General features: G+C 38.8%; 1 protein-coding gene across 1 annotated transcript; it reads left to right on the top strand.

The window, feature by feature from the left end:
* The first annotated feature begins 841 nt into the window (after window positions 1–841).
* nuak2 (NUAK family, SNF1-like kinase, 2) lies at window positions 842–15,116 on the top strand. The gene is given in 7 exon segments (NM_001128027.1): window positions 842–1,034; window positions 8,226–8,346; window positions 8,853–9,004; window positions 9,583–9,648; window positions 11,313–11,432; window positions 11,957–12,089; window positions 12,381–15,116. Coding segments are annotated over 7 exon segments (1,713 nt in total). The 5' UTR covers window positions 842–884; the 3' UTR covers window positions 13,352–15,116.
* The last annotated feature ends 7,496 nt before the right edge of the window (window positions 15,117–22,612 follow it).

Raw genomic sequence — 22,612 nt, 5'->3', positions numbered from 1 at the left:
GCACTCTGCAGCTCCAACCCGGCCCAAGGAAAGTCTCCCATAGGGCTCAATGGCACTCTGCAGCTCCAACCTGGCCCAAGGAAAGTCTCCCATAGGGCTCAATGGCACTCTGCAGCTCCAACCCGGCCCAAGGAAAGTCTCCCATAGGGCTCAATGGCACTCTGCAGCTCCAACCTGGCCCAAGGAAAGTCACCATACCGAAGCTTGAATGAATCCCAAACTTTTGTACTCTGCAAGACAAAACAATTTTGTTGCCCAAGTTTTGTCGCAAAGTACAAAAAAGTCACATAAAATACGCACAATACGAATTTTTTGTATTCGGACTCAATCGTACTTAATAAATGTGCCCCTTGGTCTGTTCTCGTCTCCCTATCCAACACTATAGCAGAACTCATTTGTAAAACAAACGCACAGGGCATTGCATGACCAGGATATAGCTAAGGTTTCTGAGGATTAAAAGAACCACGCACCGTGCTGCAGGCTAAATAAACACCCCGCAATATAAGCAATAATTGCTGCAATCATTTCGATTTTTTTTAAAAATTGCTTTGGCCCTGCTTAAGTAGAGAACCTCTAGAGGGGTTTATGCAATTTCCCCTCCTCCCCTGAACACCTACACAGGCCAGACATATTCCCTGTCTGTATCACCGAGTGAGATCTGGGAACTTCCCCTACTTTTCTCTCACCTGTCGGCTCTTCCCGTAAGAGGCGGGTCTTAGTGCCAATCACTGGAGGTTTCACGAAAGCAGACGCGTGAAGCAGCCAATTACTGGAAAGGGGTGTGAGGTAGGAAGATTGAGACTATGTTCTACAGTTGGCAGAATTTTCTCAGAGAGCGAGAGGAGCAAGAGGTGGGATACACAGGGCAGAGCTTGCTGATACTCATGGAGCACAGAGAAGCAGGGCTGCGCCGCCAGGCAGTAAAGAGACACCTGCACAAGCACAATCTAAAGCACCGCTATGAGTTCCTGGAGACACTGGGCAAGGGAACTTACGGACGAGTGAAACGGGCCCGGGATAGTCAGGGCAGAGAGGTGAGTTGGGCACTGAGTGGGGGCAGCGAGGGGGTTTAAACCAGAGAACGGCATGGAGTGTCATGTTTTGGGTGCATAACTGTGCAGTAATTGGGCATGGCTACCTGTGGCTTCTGTATCTGACTGGTAGTCCAACAATAGCCTAGGAGCACAGGTGGGCCATTTAGATTTTTTTATAGCACAATTTAATTGGGGCCATCTACTTGTAATGTGTAGTTGGGCTGCATGCAATGTCATTTATTCTGCTTTGTATGGATTTTGAGGTCCTCTATTCGCCCACCTAAAAGTTGTAGCTCAGCAAGAGGCAGAATGGAGGCAGTATTTATATGCATTTATGCTGTGCGCTTTGATATCTCTGAGGGGCTGGGAATGTAGGTGATTAATACTGCTTTCAGTGGATTGGTAAATGGGAGTCCCAGCATAGGCATTACTATTGAAGTACTTACTGTTATGTATTAAATATTTAATCATGAGGCAACAGGAGTTCTGCTGTGTCTGACCCAGCAGCCCTCAGATATTTACTATGTGGCCACAGGAACCGTGTTCCAATGTGTTATATAATTAATGCATGTGATAGCATTATCTGAGTGAGAGTCAGGCACTATATACTGTTGGCCAGTGACTTCCTACATAAACATGTGGAAATTAGTGTAGGCCAACTGCTTGATCAAAATGCTAAATGACAGTTCAGGCCAATCAGATAGCAAAAGGTTACCAGCAAATGGCTGGCTAAGGCCTGGTGTGTATAGAATAATTTTTAACCAAAACCGCCAAATAATGAATAGTTATCTCTGTGACCTGTGGAGCAGTTTGACAAAGCACCTTGTGTGTCATTGCCCTAATGAATTTGCATTCAGTCAGTAATAAAAAGAAAACCTCTGTCTGTCTATTGTTTGTTAAATCCAGGTTGCTATTGTTTTGGTGGGGGTCTTGTGAGTGGTAACGTTTTGCTCAGCCGTTTGAAAATAATGGAAAGGATCAAGACAGGAATGTTTCAACTACAGTACCTGCTTGGAATTCATCTGTAGTTTAGACATGTTTTTGGGTATTAGGGGTCACAGCTGCTCTGTATGTTCCTCCCCTCTCTTGACAGGATACGGCTGTTTGCACACAGGTGTCAGACAAAGGCTGCTTTGCTTATGCTTCTATTCCTTTTCTTACAGGTAAATGACAATGAATAATGTAACAGGAGCTGTTTGTATGGCTTTGGCTACCTAAAGCTGGCTTAGTTTTTCTGCTGTTTAAACAGTCTCAGGGTTGGTCACATGGTAACAAGCAGGCACCGGCTCACCACAACTTTTATTTCTATAGCACCAACATGTTCTGCAGAACTGTACAGTGATTATACATTATCACATCAGTCTGTAACCTTTTGTCAATTTACTCCTGGTCCACTGGCAAAGCAAATCTACCTTTATTTCTTAGGACTACGACTACAGGCTAAGAAACAGCACCTCCGATTGTAACAGTGCTCTTCTGTGTCTGCACCCAGAGTTGCTGCATTTGCCTGGGTGCAGACCCAGGCCAACACAGTGACTCTGGGTGCAAAAAAGCCGAGAATTAGCTTCATGTGCATTTAACCTAAGGGCTTTTATAATCGGGTATTTTTTTTTCCAAGCATTTGACATGCATTTGAGTGCAGCAAAATGTATCAGCCAATTTTATTTTATTCGGCAGAACTGCGTTTTATTGCAGTCGAGGCTGCATTTTTTTGTGCATGATGCATGTTCAAAAGAATAGAGAGTTATGTTTGAAACTGCCAAAATGAAATTGGTTGGGTTTAAAAAATGCATATACAGTATATGCATTTTTATATTCTCAGAATGCTTTATTTTGTCCAAAAAAAATGCCTGTGTGTTAGAGCCTAAACACCAAATTCTGATGGGCCTGCAAACATTTTTAAGTATATTTTTAAAAAGCACAACAGAACCTGAATATTACATACAGAAATACCACCAAACCTCAACACACTGGGGCTTATTTACAAATATAGGTGCACCAATCTGATCTTTGCTATTATTTTATAACTTACAGAAGCCTGTTCTAAGCTAGTTACTGATTGGTTGCTATTGGTGCCATAGACGGGTAACAAATTACTTTCACAGCTTACTAAGGGCACTGGCACAGTAAAATTTGTCACCTGTGGTTAAATCTGTGCTACCGTAGGCTACATAGCTCCTGTAAATGACTTATTATTTTAAATAGTTACATGGGGCTGAAAAAAGACCAGAGTCCGTCAAGTTCAACCCTTCCAAGTAAACCCATAAATGATTATTTTATGAATTGTCATCTGCTTTAGATGTGTATCTGTGCTGCAAATTAAGGTTAGCTGCCCTTGCAGAGGAATTGTATGCTTTGTGAGATGGCAATGCGAGTGTTGGCTGTTTTCAGTTTGCCCCCAGGAATGTGCCTTTGGGAGTGAGCATCAACACTAATGCAGGAAAATTGGTCTTGCTTGTGTACTTACCTTAACTGTAAGTTTGCTATCTTTTTAAATCACAAATGTTAAACTTGCAGCACTGCAACAGCTGTATACTACAACCCCCACTATCCTTAGCTAAAGTTGTTTTTGTTCAGTTTGAGCTGTATCATCTGTATTATAGTGGCTAGCCTGTGTTCCTTGGCACTACTCTCGCTCCCTGCCCTTGAGACGTCTTGGCAGTTGCTTTTTGTTTTTGTTTCCTTCTTATAAATGTAAAACTTCCTTGAACAACTGTTGGCGTGAGTGTAGTTGAGCAATACAGAGATATAACAAATCCTGCAAATACAAAAGGTGTCATTTGCATACTGAACGAAAAACTGGTAATTGCATCAGTAGGTAGCAATTTATGTCTTATTCTGAATGCACCTATTGCTTGCAACCAATGATATGTGTATTGGAGTAATTCAGACAAGGCAGCATATTAATGTAACTCAGAGCCGGATTAGTCAGGGTTACTGTAGTCATATAAGACAGACCGTGCCAGTTGATAACATTACTGAATTTAATTAATAACTAAAGGAAACCGCATCCTGAACCCTCTACAATAGGCAATACTGATAACAGCTCGTATGTGATCAGCCATGGCCATGTAGTAGGCCTTTTATTATATATATATATATATATATATATAATTTGTTTTATATTCCATAATTACATTTCTGATTTATCAGCTCCGAGCACCCACCAACAACATACACTTCATACCACATAGATACTGCTTTTTCCCATATCAATGTATGCATTTCTCTTTGCATGATAAAACTGCAATACTGACTGCAAAAAAGAAGCAGGTTAATGCAAAACAAGGTTTATCATTAAGTCTGTGTTAATTTGCGTAGAATACATAACTATGGCTGCAAGTGTATGATACTGTATATCATATAATAATAACAGAAGATTACTTTCTTGAATCTTCTAGGTAACACTCTACAATCATAATGCAAAGGACAGATTAGTCCTAACAGATCTATTTACCCTGCTTGCTGATTGTCTTCCAGGGTTGGAATTCCTTTTAGCATCTGCCTGCCTGTTGCACGGTTACCCACAATACCCAGTCATCCAGCATGCATTTGCACCAGTTGGTAATCTCTAGATAAAAGCTTTGGCTTTCTTTTATAAAGCACATTCCAGTCTGTGTCCTGGTCTACGATCACACGCTCTGTGCTCCGAATGCACTCGCTGACACATGGGGAGAGATTCACACCCTGTCTCACTTAAGACTTATTGTCCTGTTGCCCTGTTCCTGTAGGAGGGAGGATGGGAAAATGGCTCACAGTTAAACAGTTGAACTTAGATTATTTATGCAATGTGTCCCCTCTAACTCATAGTAGTGTAACTATCAAAGCTTTCTCTCATCTTAGGTACGAGAAATAATTTTCAGTGTGTTTGAGGCAATATCTAGTACTTATGTGCTTCACTTATATCATGTATGGCTTTAAAGGGATTTGTGGGTTATTTTTTAATGACATAGCAAAAAGTTAATGTTTCGTGCTTTGGCTTTTATTCAATTTATTATGTACCTAAAGGTAGAGAAGAAATTCTTGTATTTCAAAAAAAATATTGCTTATGGTATAACATCTTTATGCCTCATTAGTTTTATGGAAAATTTCTGCTCTGCTTGTGTGTTGCATGTAAATAGTGACACATTCCTGTCCCGCTGGGATTAGGCCAGCTCCAGCAATTTGCATAGAGTGGGTGGACCGGGAGTGTTAAAAATAGCAGCAGAGTTATCACCATTCATGTTTTCCTGGGGTGCTTTTTTTGTTTTGATTAGAACTGGATTTTTAAAGAATAGCAGATGACTTCACTGTTTCCATGGACCAATTGGAGCTTGGTTAGTGGCTGACGACATATGCTGGCGTGGGGGAAGTGGGTTACAATTCTCTGTCTGCACAAAAGTCAGACTTCACTGGTCTTTAATAATGACTGGGGAAAAAAAGCTATTCAAGCTCACTTTAAAAAGAAGTTTAAACAACATAATATGGTAAATCCTTACTTTTTAATACACAAGCTATAAACAACCCATGGAAGCAATGAGCTCGAGCTTAGTTTTTATTAGCATGCCAAACAGAAACCATCTTAAAAAAATTGGAAAGAAAGATACAGCACGTATTGCCTTGTCTTACAGCTACACCACAAAGGTACAGTACAAATAGCAACGCTGGAATGTTTGGCCTTAGTTCAATAATGACTTTGTATTCTCTACCTGCGTAATTGTTGGTGCAAGCATTTGTTTATAGCGCCATTCTGTGACTAATGAAAATATAAACCATTTATATTTTATATTAATATATTTACTGACATATATTGACATGAAACATTTGTATAATAAAACAAAAATAAAAGGTAGGGCCATCTCCCATATTATAAGCAAATAATTCTAATTTTAAAAAATGATTTACCTTTTCTCTGTAAGCGCTATGGCACACACTGAGATTAGTCGCCCGCGACAAATCTCCCTGTTCACAGGCGACTAATCTCCCAGAAAACCCATCCCACCGGCGAAAATGTAAATCGCCGGTGGGATGGCATATATGACAGCGCGATTTCACTGAAATCGTGGAAGTTTCCTCTCGAGGCAACTTCCGCGATTTCACTGAAATCGCACTGCCGAGTATGCCATCCCACTAGTGATTTACATTTTCGCCAGTGGGATGGTGTTTCGGGGAGATTAGTCACCCGCGACAAATCTCCCTGTTCGCGGGCGACTAATCTCCCTGTGTGCCAGAGCCCTAATAATAAACCAGTACCTTGATCCCAACTAAGATATAATCAATCCTTATTGGAGGCAAAACAATGCTGTTGGGTTTATTCAATATTTAAAAGATTTTTATCAGATTTAACTTATGGAGATCCAAATTACGGAAAGATCCCTTATCCGGAAAGCCCCAGGTCCAGAGCATTCTGGATAACAGGTCCCATACCTGTATAGTGTTCTAGACATGAAAGCTGCCCAACTCATTAACTCTGTGTGTGTGTGTGTATATATATACATATCCATAAAGAAATGGTGACCTCCAGAGAATTCAAAAGAAAAATGTTTATTAAGCCAAGGTTTTGGTTCCCCCTGGGACCTTTATCAAGACAAGGGGTTCCAAGGAGGACCGAAACATTGTTCTTATAAACATTTGTGTTTTCTATATTTTAAGTCCTTTTTGTTTGCATTACAGTATTTGTTGTCACTGTTGCTTACAGGAAAAATGTAAAAGTAGGAAATATTCATGAAAGAGTAAACATAGGTGTGTGCTTTCGTTTAAGTAGTGTGTAAATTAATGTTTAGCATTCGGCACCAGTTTTTCCATGGAATGTAAATGTCAAAAACGGAGTAAAAAAAAAATTGCTGTGTGACCTCTGATTAGAAATGTGTACAAGCTCATTCCTTTTGGTGGTGGTGTTTGTGTTCCTTTAGAACAAACTCGCCCTCCCTCCAACCCACCTGTAACAACAACACCAACTGTTGGTCTTGCTCACAGACACATGCCTCATGTTCCGTGACATCATTGGGGTTACACTCTCTTGAGAGAGGGTAGAAATCCCTTTTTTTGGCATGAAACTTTATTACCCTGTTTTCCCACTTTATGGATTTTAGTTATTTCTGCATTTCTAGCCCTGAATTTGTATTTGATAGCAAACTCCTAACATTGCTTTGTTTTACCCCAATCAGGAATTTAGGGACTTTCATACCACACTGGTCTGCAAGGTTCTCTCACACAATAGCACACAAAAGATTTTAGAAAGCCCCATTTACCGAAACAACCCCCAATCAAGTAAAAAAGACTCTAAGGAATTTCCAGTCAGATTCTGCTTCATAGATTTGTTTGAATGATCAGTATCTGTTTTGCTGAAAAAGAAACAAACAGGCTGCATGTTTAATGCTAGACAACACATTTCAGACTCCCCAGACATTTGTTCTGATGTTTTACTTTTAACAAGTAGTGTATAAAAGAAGCACAAATTAGAGAAATCTTTTTTGGTCTCTCTTCACCTCTTGTATCAGTTATTGGTTGCTTTGTAAGTAATTCTGTATATTCAATGTATTAACCCCTTTATTGTGCAGCACTGCAGAATACGTTGAGGCTTTATATAACCATGTTAATAATAATAACCCACATGAGCAATACATCTATTAGGACTTGTGCTGGTTGTATATATATATATATATATATATATAAGTCTGAAGGTTCAAGCACACCAAACAAAAAAACTAACTAATCATTAAACCTGGGTGCTATCCAAGCCAGTAGTACACAAAATCAAAAAACTTTTCGATCCTAGTCTCAAGACCTGGTGTGCATCTGTATTTTGATTTTAGATATGTATATAATTTGACATATGTATTATGGAATCATATATAAATGGCTAAATGACTGTGCTTTCATATTTGTCCTGCAATGTAAGAGGATTTACAAATCAAGCCCAGTAGGGCAAGGTACAAGAACACAGAACTATATATGAATAAGCTGTAATAGGACATTACTAGTGGGAGTTTTTATGGAGCATACAACTTAATTTTCATAGACAAGATTTTAATAACCATATCACTTTATTGTCATTATTTAGAAATTATGCATTTTTGAAAAAGGCAGCTATTTAATCTTGAAAAGTACCATGTCAAATTGCTCAGTTCTGCTGTGTGATCAATTTTGGTGAAGCTGTATTATTTTTGTGTTATGCCTTCAATATAACATGCTTCCTACTGTTTGTGGCAGGTGGCCATCAAATCAATACGTAAGGATCGGATAAAAGATGAACAGGATATGCTGCACATCCGAAGGGAGACAGAAATTATGAGTTCCCTGTGCCACCCCCATATCATCTCTATATACGAAGGTGAGAGACTGAGCACAATAACCCCATCTACTGTTGCAAAGCATTCAGTATCTGCCTCAGTTAGACACCAGTGGCTTCCTTAGCAACTCAAGCTTGGAACTGTACAATGGCGGCATACAGGTTTATGACAGGAGATTATATTTTTTTATAGAGGGACAAGCAATCCACTTTTATGAAGTGAAACTGAGGAGCTAGTTTCTATTTTCTTCTTGTCAGTACCAGGCTGAGTGAAAGGACAGAGAGCATTTGCTTATCAGGGCCACTGTGACAAAAGTCAGGGCATGCAAAATCATGCTATGTCAGGGTGTCCGTTTATTATCTGAGTTGCCTTTGTTATTGTGTGAGCATAATTCTATATTTACCTTATCTTATTTTAAACTCACCCTCATTTTCTTTTTATCCCTTAATCTTCTCTTTGGTCTCTTTCCCTGCTCTGAATTCTCCTCCTGTCTTGCAGCTTTTTTTATACATCTGAAAATGACCTGTGCCTCTCTATTCCTTTGCAGTGTTTGAGAACAGCAGTAAAATAGTGATTGTGATGGAATATGCCAGTCAAGGTGATCTCTACGACTATATCAGTGAAAGGCAGCGACTTAGCGACCATGAAGCAAGGAGATTCTTTAGACAGATTGTGTCGGCTGTGCAGTACTGCCATGCAGTAAGTACCTGCCAATCCGAGCGGTAGTTGCCAGTTCATGTTAGCAGCAGAGGTGACCTAAGATTGGGGAAGATAGATAAAACCCCCTTGGTCCAACCCTTGTGAAATCCAAAACCATGTAGAAATTGTGAATCATGGTCAACAGATTGATCTTTTTTTTTTTTTTTGCGCTAAAACTTGCAAGCTTGAATTTGATTTTTCAAAACTTGAATGTTCTTCAGCATCTAGAAGCTGGCAGGTTTATGAAGAAGTAAATGGGAGATGTCCTAGACAAAATGTAAGCTTGGTCTGTTTGTGTTTTTTTGGTAGACTCATTATAAATGATGAGTAGAATGCTGTTTTTCTGCATCTAAGTTTTTTTTCACATTCTTTATTGAGCAAGCTTTTAAATGCTCACATTCAGGTTTCCGAGTTCTTTTAAAGTAAAAGGAAACTTGAAAATTCACATTCAAATTTTGATAAATATGTCTCCCTGTGTACACTTCAGACGTGGACCTTTTATATATTCAGTTCTGTAATATGGATTCTTGATGTATTTTTATGTTGTATAAATTTTATTTTATCTTATTTCTATACAGAATGGGATTGTGCATCGTGATCTGAAGCTGGAAAATATCCTTCTTGATGAGAATAAAAATGTAAAGGTAAGTAGAAATTTCGGTGAAGGGAATCCACAAGTCCTCCTTTGGTTGTGTTCATAGCAGCCTTGTGCGAAGTTTTAGATTTATCAGACCTGCGCTAATTGATGTTACACAGGAAAAAACACAGAAATGTACGGTGCTGGAAAACAGACTTCGACTAAAATTGTTTGAAATGTAGAGAACTTTGGAATTCCCTGTTACATACATTCCCATTTTATCTTTTGGTTAGTCAAATGCAGATAGCAGCCAAGGTCATAGAAACTGCTGGTGATGCTTCTAGAAGTAAAATATCAAAACCAGCAGTTGTGTATTTGAAAGTTTATATATTGACAGAACTTTAAGGGACAGAGTAACCTTGTGTTCAACATTAAATAAAGCTCTCTACTGGTTAAAATTGTACATTCATACATATTTCTAAAACACATGGAGCTAAACCTTTACTAAGGGGCACATTTACTAATCCACGAATCCGAATCACGAATGGGAAAAAATCGTATTGGAAACGAAAATTTCATAAGATCGCAAGTATCACGAAAATACTTACGAAAAAAATCGTATTAGTCACGATAATATCGTATTGGCGATCCGAAAGTCACGAAATTTTCGTACCGAACAATTGTAAACAGCAGTAAAACCTTTCCGATTTTTTCGTGCAAACGTCCGAAAAAGTAATGCGCCATACGAAAAAGTTGTGCGCCGTACGAAAAAGTCGTGCGGACGCCGGAAAAAATCGGCAAAAATACGCTCGGAGCGTTCACATGAACGATCGAGTGTTCGTGCTTTTGTAAATGTGCCCCTAAGTGTAGATCACCATTAGGTTTGCTACATGGGCCTGTCTTTGTGACTGCCCTTCTCTTTCACTTGCCAGCTTGTCAAGGCGATAAACCAATACGGATGTACAGATCCATAGATGGAGTGATTTAGAATTGTCATTCCTTGAATAACCTCCCCATGTAGTTTGGAAGCCTCTCTAGCTTTGAAAAGGAGTAGGACTAATTTATTTTCATACAGTGAAGTTTGGAGGCTGGGGGTTGGTGTGAAATTCATAAATCAAATACTTTGATCATTTATTGGAACAAGGAGAATAACAACTTAAAATTAGGTTTCCAGTCTTCCTTTTTACTCTGCCTTCTATCCGCCTGAATTGTAAAATACATGATTCTTGAACTGGGAAAACAATTTGGTGTCTGTTGAGGTTTTTTGCTATTAATTTTCCTGTTTCAATGAGATCACAGTCTGGTTGCTAGGTACCCCCTGTCCTTGACTACAACTGTTTTATACTGTACGGTTATATTAGTCATTCATATAATGTTGAACTTCCTTTATAACAGGACTAATGTTAAAATTATATCACTAACTTAGTCCTCTTTCAACTTGACATCTGTTTTTCTGTCGTTGGTGGACTTTACCCTCTTCCTGGAGAGATATTTAAATATTTTACGCTGGCATGGTTCCAGTGTCTCCGAATAAACAAAGCTGGGAGGGAAATGATAGAAAATGTTTAACATGGGTTTTAACACATTATCCTGTAGTTCCTGCCCCCACCGTGGCCAGTTCTGTCTACAAGTTTGGTTTAACCTTTTACATGCTGGACATATTTGCTTTATTACCCATTTTCAAAGTTTATCAAAATGAATATTAACAATCACTTTTTTTTTTTTTTTTAGATTGCAGACTTTGGTTTGTCCAATATTTACAACTCTGAAAGCTACCTGCAGACATACTGTGGTAGTCCTTTGTATGCATCCCCTGAAATTGTTAATGGCAGACCGTACGTTGGACCTGAGGTGAGATCTCTCAGTGCTCAGCTGATAGCAACTTTTACATTAATGTTTAAAAATACGTTTTACAAATTTACCAAAATAACGCATTACTTTAGTTTCGATTTTGTAGATTTAAACCAGACACGAGGAGTAGCCTACCTGTTCATTATGTACACAGATGGAGGGCATATCCTTTTTCCTTTATTCAGATTGCACAAACATAGGTGGGGTGCCATATCTTAACTTATATACAAAAGCATCTCCCTTATCGAACCATAAAAAGACTGTAAATTCCAGACACACATACAAATAGTAAATACCCTATTTATTTTATGCATCAAGAAAGCACTATTCATATAAGGGGAAATGTATTTTTTCTTTTATGTACAAAGAGAATCTTCCCACATCATTTTAGGTGTGTGTGATTTGTTAAAAACTACCCTTACAATTTGAAAACTGTATGAATGTGCCTTATTATAAAATGTTCTCTTTTATATACAGAAATCTAAGATTTTTGATACCATGGCTTATAGTATGTTATTTTGCAGGTGGACAGCTGGTCCCTGGGTGTTCTGCTCTACATCTTGGTTCATGGCTGCATGCCATTTGATGGGCAAGACTACAAGAAGCTGGTAGCTCAGATCAGCAGTGGAGCATACAAGGAGCCTACACACCCTTCTGGTAAGTTTTTGGTATTACAATTTCACACCAAATTCTTCTCACAGTATTTGGTAATGTAATCTCTGTAATTATCTTTTTTTATTAAATACAGAAAAAAAAAGAAGAAACTTGTAAACATCTGTAAAAGGTTTTTCAGCTGTTACATGAGTTGAAAATCTTGTATGTTTGCTTGCTTGCACTAAAAGGCATCTATTAAATAACATTCTGTGCATTATCATTAGGCTATAAAGATAGCTGTCTAAATGATTTCATTGTCATAAACAGACCACTTTTTTTTTTTTTTATATATAGATGCCTGTGGACTCATACGTTGGCTGCTTATGGTAAACCCAGAGCGCAGAGCTACTCTTGCAGATGTTGCCTCTCACTGGTGGGTAAATTGGGGATACACACAGCCACTAACTGAACCAGAGCATTTCAAGGACACAGAATCCCCTCTTGCTATCGTGGGAGGCTGGCTTCGCAGATCCTCTCGTCCTCTTTGGGACAATAATTCCAAGATGAGGTGTTTCTTGCGACAGCATTTGCCAGGAGGAACTATCACTAGACAGAGGTCCCTCAAACGTTCCAAAAAGGAAAATAATATCAACCAAGGAGCAGTAACACAGACACCACAAGAAAAAATTCCCTCTGTACCACCAGCTCCCAAAAAGGGGATCTTGAAGAAGCCTCAACAAAGGGAATCTGGTTATTACTCTTCTCCCGAGCACAATGAGGATCTGACTCGAGCAGAGAACATTGAGCTGCCACCATCCCCCCTGACTCCTTCCCCTCCAGAGATTCCAACATGTAATACTGACAGTGATAGACATGATGAGCCTGCCCCTAATGGAGGTAGAAAGGGCATTCTCAAACGAAATGGTAAGTTTTCCTCTCCTTGGGCAGCTCCTCATCTAACTTTTGATGCTTTAGACTGCCCTTTAAATGAAGAAAAGATGCATGGTGGCTTTCTCCCACGGGATAGGGCATCCTCTTCTATTAGTCAAGAAAGCATTCTATCCACTGAATCTTTTGAACTGCTGGATTTTCCTGGAAAGTATCGGGAGCGAACCCGGGGCAAGACCCGCCTTATGCGAAACAGCCTCTCAGCAGAAGACCTTTTGCAGCTGGATGAGGGGGATAAGAAGGATGTAACTCAACTACGGGATATGGCATGTTATCGGGCCCGTGTTGCCGAAAGTTGCCTTTCACTTGGGGCAGGAGAAGAAGAAGTAATGCAAGTGTACAGAAGTGCAGTTCTCATTGGGCAAGAGTTAAGATGAACAACCAGTGTCACCTCTCTACAGCTGCAAAAGTTGCTTTTTGGTAAAGCTATAGCAAGAGGGACAAACAAGGCCAAAAATCTTGTAAGCACTGCCTTGTTATTATCTTTTGCAGAGTCATAGAGTGGAAGGATATGTAGTAAGGCTCATGTCCTTCACTAGATTTATGTGTAAACCAGTCTACTGAGTGATGTGCTTATGGGAGGTGTTTCTAACCAGCAGAAACACTTGAGAGTGGTAAAGATGTAGCATAACTGTGCAGGGTTATGCAGTAAAGTTTTCAGTCCAAAGCAACCATTCCTGCATTGTACAGGACATAGGAGGTGCTGTTCAGCATGATGCTACCTTTAACTAGCCTGATCAGAGTGCCCCAAACAGTAGCAGATCCAACTCAGTAGGTAGTCTGCAAATGTGAGGACTGTCCACTCTTAACAGTCTGTAATGGATTATTAAAATATACTAAGAACACAATTTGCACTTTTTGTAACATGACTTTATGTATTACTTTGGATTGATTACTATTTTAGTGAGGAAATATAACCTTCCTTGTATTTTTGTTTTAAATAGAATGAAATACGAGGAATAAAAAGTACATGTATCAGTGGAGGCATTCATTATAGTTCCTTAACAGGATAACCTTATCTTGAAGATGATATATTTAAAACTAAAAGAATGCTTCTATGTAAGATACCAGTATGGTGGTTCCCACTCTATCTAGAAAAAGAAGGAATGTTCTGTGTACACATTAATATGTGTGCTCTTTTTAGTATTTTTAAAAAAATCATAGAAACATCCTTTAGTTGTAAAAAGAGTGCATGATACATGTAAGAGCTTAAGCTTAATTTGGCCAAAATAATATATCTATACAAATATATGGGAAACCCACTGAAAGATTATATCTGCTAATTTTCCCCATTCACAGTCATTTCATTGATTTTATTTTTTAACTACAGTAGTGTTGACATTATGCATGTGACATTATAAAAAGCAGCAATGCTCAACCTGTACCCCATGATTAGTAGGATATTGCCTGGCATAGCTAAACAACTGGAATGTTGCAAAATAGAGTTTCCTTATATCAGGGAGCCAAGAAATGCTGTGAAAAAGGAGAGATACATGAAAAAATAAAACCAAGATCTGTATCTTTTTGTGTCACTTGCATTTGTACCTGAGCAGCTGCAGTATTACCATGTGGTGATATTGACAAAGTGACTGAAGTACAAGTATTTATTACTTACACAAGTGACCTGTGTTTAAAATATTACATTTGCACTACTACTTTTGCAAATGGAATGGTGCAAAAGTGTATGTATGTGTATTGTATACACAATCTCCTGATATTAATTGCACATTGTTATTAGACTTTTTTAAGGGAATCAACTTTTATTGTCAGTCAGGAATGAAATTGATTAGAAAGAGTGAGAGATGCTCTTCTTTTAGAATTCTTTATTTAAATATTTATTTGTTTTTTTTTTAATTAGAAACATGTTTCCATCACGTTCCATGTTCCTAAAACACATCTTTGTTGGGTAGATTCAGGTATTTTTATTTACATATATTTTATGTTGAGCAAGTTCATCAAATTGTGAACTTTATCGTAGTTAGTGGATGCAGTATGTTCCCGCTGCCCAATACCTAAATTACAAGTTTCCTTTTATAGTGGGGGGGGGGGATACAGCTTATAAAATGTGACATTTTGTATCCTGATGCTAAACTATGGTCCATGCATTTTCAGCAGATTAAAACAATGGTTTGAAAACTGGAACTTTTGTGTGTCTGTGTCTTTCTCTCGAGCTGATGATTATTTGTATTTTTATTGTTGTGAATTGATTTACGTAGTAGATAAATTCCAAAGGAAAAAAATGCCCATCAGTTTCTACCTAAATTAAGTAACTCTGGTGGAGCTAGATATGGTAGATGGCAGTTAATGTCTTTTCAAATTTTTCTATGCAATGTAACAGTAGTTATAGTTCAACTATCATAGTAAAACCCCAATAGAAGTGCCCACACTCCAGTTGCAGGAAACAGTCCTATTCGGGCCAGAAAATGCTTCTAGCGAACACTATGCTGCCCATACTGGGAGGACGCTCCCTGTGCAGGCGGACGAGTTTGATCAGACACATGCTTAAAGGAATACTGTTATGAGAAAACAACATGTTTTTTCAAACCACATCAGTTAATAAAGCTTCTCTAGCAGAATCCGGCATTGAAATACATTTTTTAAAAGTTTTTTTATTTAATTTTAAAACTTCACATGTGGCTAGCCATATTCATTTCCCAGGGTGCCATGTGACCTGTGCTCTGATCAACTTCAGTCACACTTTACTGCTGAGTTGCAAGTTGGAGTTATATCCCCCCCCCCCCCAGGTGCTGGTCAGCAGAAGAATGGAAAGGTAGATAGCAGTTCCCTGACACCTGTATTGCAAAAAGTGGTAGATATCAGAATAGCACTCAATAGTAAATATCCAAGTCTGGCTCATGACTCCTCCATTTATATGGAGTAGGAGAAACAATATGTATAACACTGGCTCCTTCTGAAAGCTCAGACTCCGGCACAATGAACTGAGATGGCTGCCTACATGCCAGTATTACGACTAAAAAAATACATTTGTTGTCAAAAATAACATTTTAAATAGTTGAATGTATTTGCTGTAAACAGTGTAATTCAGAAATAAAAAGTACAATATAAAATTACAATAGAATCCCTTTAATAAGAGTCTTCCTCTTGGCTGAAATAGCTTAATAATCTTAGCTGAAATACTGACATTTGGAGGCCGAATAATTCGAGGGAGATAAAGAGACTGTGTAATTTTTTTATACAAGATGTGCAGGTGTGCAGCAGATCCTTTAAATATAGCTCCCAAGTCTTTTAAGGGAGGTATTTTAGATTCTTCCAAAGACATTTCTGTGACTAATCTCAGAGAAGGAACAATCATCGGCATGAAAATTGGTGTCTTAAACTTTTAAATACCCAACTAAACTCACACAGATACACTGTAATAATCATTAAATGACATGATTACTGGGCCAAAGAAGTCTAGGCTTAACTTCTTATAGCGTCACTGTTACTCTATAATCCCTAAACACTTCCTAGAAGGGTTATATCTAGAATCCAGACCTGTAGTCAGAGTCTTAGTTGGACTGGACACAGGGTTGGGTTAGTATCTGGGGAAAATACATTATTTACTTAAATTCAATTTGTATTAGCGGGGCAGTTTAATGTATTTCAGATTTTTTGTTCCTAATTATGTACAAAATGTGCAGACAAATACTTTGCAGAATAGCCCATCTGCTATGCTTTACTAAAGTAGTAAAAAAGTTAATATTTTAATGTGTTACAATGTAGTAAATCTGAGTCAGGGATTTAACTCTATGTAAGTAACTACGTCATGGTAGAAATTATTGCAAAAGAGGAAAAAAAAAAGACATTGTGCAGTTCCTCTAGGGGTAATTCCTTGAGGTAACACAATAGAAACAGGTCCAAGTTTGGTTTTGTAAAACGGCTGGAATGCACACAAGACTAATCTTTTACAATACCAGGAGGAAAAACTGGTCTTTTAAGATTAGTAGAAACCAAGAAGTCTGGATGGACAAAGCAACAGTCTCTGGTATTGTAAATGCCATACATGCGCAACACAAATGGGTAGTAGGAACACAACAGTGCAGAAAGTGCTACTGATCATTACAGGTATGGGATCACTTATCCGGAAACCAGTTATCCAGAAAGTTCGGAATTATGGAAAGGCCATCTCCCATAGACCCAATTATAAGCAAATAATTCAAATTTTTCAAAAATTATTTCCTTTTTATCTGTAATAATAAAACACTTGATCCCAACTAAGATATAATTAATCCTTATTGGAGGCAAAACAAACCTATTGGGTTTATTCAATACAGGTATGGGATCCATTAGCCAGAAACCCATTATCCAGAAAGCTCCGAATTACGGAAAGCCTGTCTCCCATAGACTCCATTTTGATCAAATAATTCAGATTTTTAAAAATGATTTCCTTTTTTTCTGTAATAATAAAACAGTACCTTGTACTTGATCCCAACTTAGAAATAATGAATCCTTATTGAATGCATCAATCCTATTGGGTTTGATTAATGGTTTATTGATTTTTTAGTGGACTTAAGGTATGGAGATCCAAATTACAGAAAGACCCCTTATCCGGAATACCCTTGGTCCCAAGCATTCTGGATAATGGGTCCTATGCCTGTATTTAAATAAGTTTTAGCATACATAAGTTATGGAGATCCAAATTACGGAAAGATCCCTTATCTGTAAAACCCCAGGTCCTGAGCATACTGGATAATAGGTCCCATACCTGTACAAACGTTTTAAAATCATAGGGCTTGTAGTTACTGAGTTATAATCATAAAATTTATGGTCCTATTATTTAAATGATTATTTAAAATACCCCTAATATACCCACAATAGGAGTGGCCAGTGGAAAGCCCTTTGCATCGCTTTGGTAATCTGAAAGTCATGTAAAGTTTCCTCCTGCAGGCAACATCAAGTGACTTCAGAAAACGAAGCAATGCAAAGGGCTTTCCACCTGAGACTCTTATTGTTGCCGGTGGAGAGCCTTTTCGTGGGTTCTTACCCTAACTGTGGTGCAGTTTACTTTTGCATTTATCTCTATCTAGGGAAGGAGGTTCCCCTGAAACATTAAGCCATGTTGTTGACTGCACATTATTCAATCAAATTCAAGGAGTGAAATTAGAGCTTGCCACTGTCTGCCAGAGTGACATTCTGTCACTGTCTGTTAGTTTCTATGAAGTTTATAAGGACAAGGAGAAAATTCAAAAGAGACTTGAACATGTAATGGTCAGGGCTGGAACTAGAAGTAGGCAGGAGAGGAACCTGCATTGGATGCAACGATGGTGGGAGCACCAGACAGTTACCTCTTATGCCCACCCCTAGTCTGAGGTCACTTGCCTCTGTCACTTGTTATTGCACAGCAGGGTGCAGGAGCGAGGTGGCCGGCTGGGTTGCTTAGGGAACCCAATCGGCTTGGCCTGCCCCTGGTAAAAGTAAACAAAGGTCTAGGACTGGATGGTATTTATCCCAAGGTACTAAACAAGCTTAGCTCTCTTCACTTAATTTTTCAGGATTCACTGAGGTTTGGCATGGTGCCAAGATGAGTTGCATTGTTATGTGCTGTAAGTCACACCATGGCCTTTGTTAAAAGAACACATTTTTAATGTATTTTATTTTTTTCTGATATAGCTTAATTCAGTGTTCCCCAACCAGTAGTTTGTAAGCAACATGTTGCTCCCCAACCCCTTGGATTTAGCTCCCAGTAGCCTCAAAGCAGGTGCCCATTTTTGAATTTCTGGCTTGGGGGCAAGTTTTGGTTGCATAAAACTCAGTGTAAAGCCAAATAGAGCCTTCTATAGGCTACCAATCCGCACAGGGGCTACCAAATAGCCAATTATTTGCACCCCAGGAACTTTTTTCCATGCTTGTGTCGCTCCCCGACACTTTTTCCATTTGAATGTGGCTCACGAGTATAAAAGGTTGGGGATCCCTGGCTTAATTGATGCCCAAACCTTACATAAACATATAGTATTAAGTTCTAATAGGCTTCTTAAAAGAGAACTATAGCCCTGAACATCACAGGTGTCTTTAAAAAACACCACATGTAACTGCATATTTTTAATACATAAATAATGAATTACAGGTATAGGATATATTATCTGGAATGCCTGGGACCTGGGGTTTTCCAGATAAGGGAGTTAACGGTATAGGGACGCTTCTCAGGTCTTACAAGAATTGTATTCTTCATAAAAATGTGCCTAAATGTCATTTACGTCAAAGACACATGCGGCAACAAATCTGTGCAGTGGAAAACCGCATGCAATTAGTCACAGTAATGTACACATTGCCCTTTGGTGGGACAGTAACCGACTTTTTTAAACATTGCAGAGACTAATCGCCCCATGTGTCTTCACCCTTAGACCATTTTCCTTAATTTGACCTCTTTCTTTGTAAACTGGACATACTGTAGATCACTTCTTTAATACGGACTCTTTCATGCTCTTATGGCATGCTGCAGAAAATCTTTCATTGTTAGCCGCAAGTAGTAACATTGTGCAAGTGCAAATGTGCTCCTGAAGTCACTGAATGCTACCTGTGCTTGCACGATTGCTCCTGCTGAAGTCGCTGAATGCTTTCTATAAAAACTCCATAAGGTGATGGAGACTTGGGGGATGTGGGCAAAACAGGTAACTGATGATGAAATAGGGGGGAGTTGACAGCTCTGCCTTAATGTAATTTGGATCGAAAATCGTGCCCCTTATAGCTTCAACAAAACAAGTTGTTCAGTGTTTTAGGCTACTTTCCTTAAAGAAGAAGGAAAGGCTAATAAAGAGTTAATCTTAAGCTGCAGGCATACCTTCAGTTGTCTCAATAGGGCCCTTAAGTCTCCCCATATTTCACCTGTTCAGATGATCAGAAGCCAAAAAAAAAAGATGCTGAGTTGTGTAAAAAAAGTTCTCATAATGCCTCACTTCTGCACAGACACCAAGACCAAGTGAACATGCTCAGTTATACTATGAGTTAGCTTCCTGCTGATTGGCTCAGATCCACATTCCTAAGGGGTGGGGGATTGAGTTGTTAGCATTCTTGAGGGAGGAGGGAGCAGGAGAGAGGAGACATCAGGGGTGACTCTGGCACATGAATTACAAACACAAGAAATCTTTTGACAGAGAAGTCAGTGCAGTGTTTCTGTGAGTGCTTATAGCTGTATTTACATAGACCTTTCTGATAAAGCTTACTTAGTTTTTACCATTCTTTCTCCTTTAACATCAATTGCTGAAAGAGCACAGAGCTTCAGCTCTCTAGACAAGTGCGAGTGAGAATTATAGGCCATGGCTTAATGTTAAGACCATACATCATACATACATTAAATACATTTTCTTTAATTTGAAAACACTGTAGTCACTTTTTTTAAATTGTTTTGCCTTCTGTTGTAGCCTTCTGATTATATCTACCAGTCAACTATCCCATAAATGCTGTTTACATCATTATTTAAAATGGGTCTTTGAACTGGAAACAAGAGAAACAGAGAAGAAGCAGGACAGTTAAGGTCATGTTTTGTTTTTTTAAATATGAAACAAAAAAGACACATTGATATTGAGGAATCTTACACATAGTCATTTTTACTTGTGTTCCCCTGCAGTGAATATTTTATTCAGGGCAAGGGAATGCAGGAAAAAACGCAGGTCTGCATTTCCTATTTATTTGTACTCATTGTGACCCAGGCAAGCACCAATTTCAGGCAGAGCACATTAAGTTGTGCTTCATCTGTGTTTGGTGCTTGCCTGCACCCCAATGAGTACAAACTAGCAGAATAGCCTGGGCTGCATTTCTTCCTGCTTTCCCTTGTGGTGGAAAGTATGAAAGAACACAGGTAAAAACATTCCTCTGTAAGAGCCCTTAAGCTGTTTAAAATTTAAATTAGAATAGAAGACAAAGGATGATACGATTACGAAAAAATATAAATTTGAGTTAACCATACTGACTGGGTTAGCACATTTCTTAAACTGCAGTGATAAAAAGTGATGAAGTTGGTATGTGCATTTAGCACACCATAACCGTACTATATAACATACTTAAAGGGACATTATACCTCCTTTTTCAACAACAGTTAATTGAATAGGGCTTGTGTTTAATATATTTTTTGCCTATTGTTTTAATTATCAAATATGTATGTGTCAAGCTTCACCACAGGTGTGAAACTGGCAGGTAGGATCCTATGTGCTGAGTAACCTAGTGGTAACCATTAATGGCTAGATTAAGACTGGAAGGCATGATGAAGTAAATGTAATGATTTAATAAACAGGAATAAAAATAGCAAAATCAGCATAAGGTGCAAACCTGTGAAACAAGTTCATATACACAGCAGTGGTTGAGGCTAGCAGCAGGCTGAGGCAGAGTCCAGTAACGGGCCAGGGGTCAGGGAAGGTAAAAGGCAGGCAGTCCAAAATACAGACTGAGGTCTGGGCAGGCAGCAGGAAAGCAAACAGGAAAGGAAACAGGAAACAGCCCAGTGGGCAAAGAAGGGGACCAAAAACCAGACAGGAACTTAGGAACAAGGCAGGGAATCACAGGAGATCAGAAGAACAGCAGGTTGTATCAAGCTGGGGAGCTTTAATGACCAAGCAACTATCTTTTGCAACACACAAAGTTAACAAGGCAGACAGAGGAGAGAGAGCAGAAGTTAGAGATAGTATGTGAGCCTATGGGGCACATTTACTAATCCACGAACGTCCGAAAAGCGTCCGAATGCGTTTTTTTCATAATGATCGGTACTTTGCGACTTTTTCGCAAATTGTCGCGACTTTTTCGAGCTCTCAATACGAAAGTCGTAAGGGCAATGAAAAAATCGCGACAATTCTCCAAAGGCATAATGGCAATGAAAGTCGCGACAGTCGCACCAGTTACGAAAAAGTTGCGACAATTTACGGGAAAGTCGTAACAGAGACGAAAAAATCACAAAAAATACGAAAAAGTCGCAAAATGTTCGTTTTCCAATCCGAATTTTTCTCATTCGGATTCGTGGATTAGTAAATCAGCCCCTTAGGGTAACTGATCCGCACTAGCTCTAAAAACCTCCAATTGTTCAGTAGATTTCAGCAGCATTTTATTGTACAGTCCAAGGATCAGATCTTGATTCAATTTCAACTTTAAACTTCACTATTTGACCTGTTGATAGTTTAGGACATATAGGCAAAAAGTATGTTCAGCGCAAGGTGGTATACTGCTCCTTCATTGGCAGTTTGCTTATGTTTTATGTACCATTTTACAATATATCTCAGAATGAAATTAAAAACCAAAAACTGCATGTTGGTTGTAGGAAGATCTCATACACTTTTGATTTGCTGTGAGCTTTTAAGCCCTTTATGTTATCAAATTCAAATTAAAATCACTAGATAACTAGATGTTACTGGGCCCCAGAGCAAATTCAATTTAGGACTCCAAAACACTGGCAAGTTGACCTGATCTATCAAAATATATTTAAATTGCTTACTAATTAGGGCCTTACTGGGCCCCCTACACTCCTTGGCTCCCCTGCAACTGCAGGGTCTGCTTCCTCTGTACTCAAGCCCCTGATTAAAATGAACATGCATAATGTCTCAGGTGCACACATATGTCTACTGAATTAATTTGGCATGTGAAAGTAATTGTGGTGTTATTTTTCTGGGTGTAGCTGTGTTTTAGTATGGGCTGTGATGCTGGGAAAGGATGCAGAG

Source organism: Xenopus tropicalis, chromosome 2 (assembly GCF_000004195.4).
Source record: "Xenopus tropicalis strain Nigerian chromosome 2, UCB_Xtro_10.0, whole genome shotgun sequence".
NCBI lineage: Eukaryota > Metazoa > Chordata > Amphibia > Anura > Pipidae > Xenopus > Xenopus tropicalis.
Note: the sequence above shows the minus strand (reverse complement) of the source record. Positions and strands in the feature narration are given on the sequence as shown.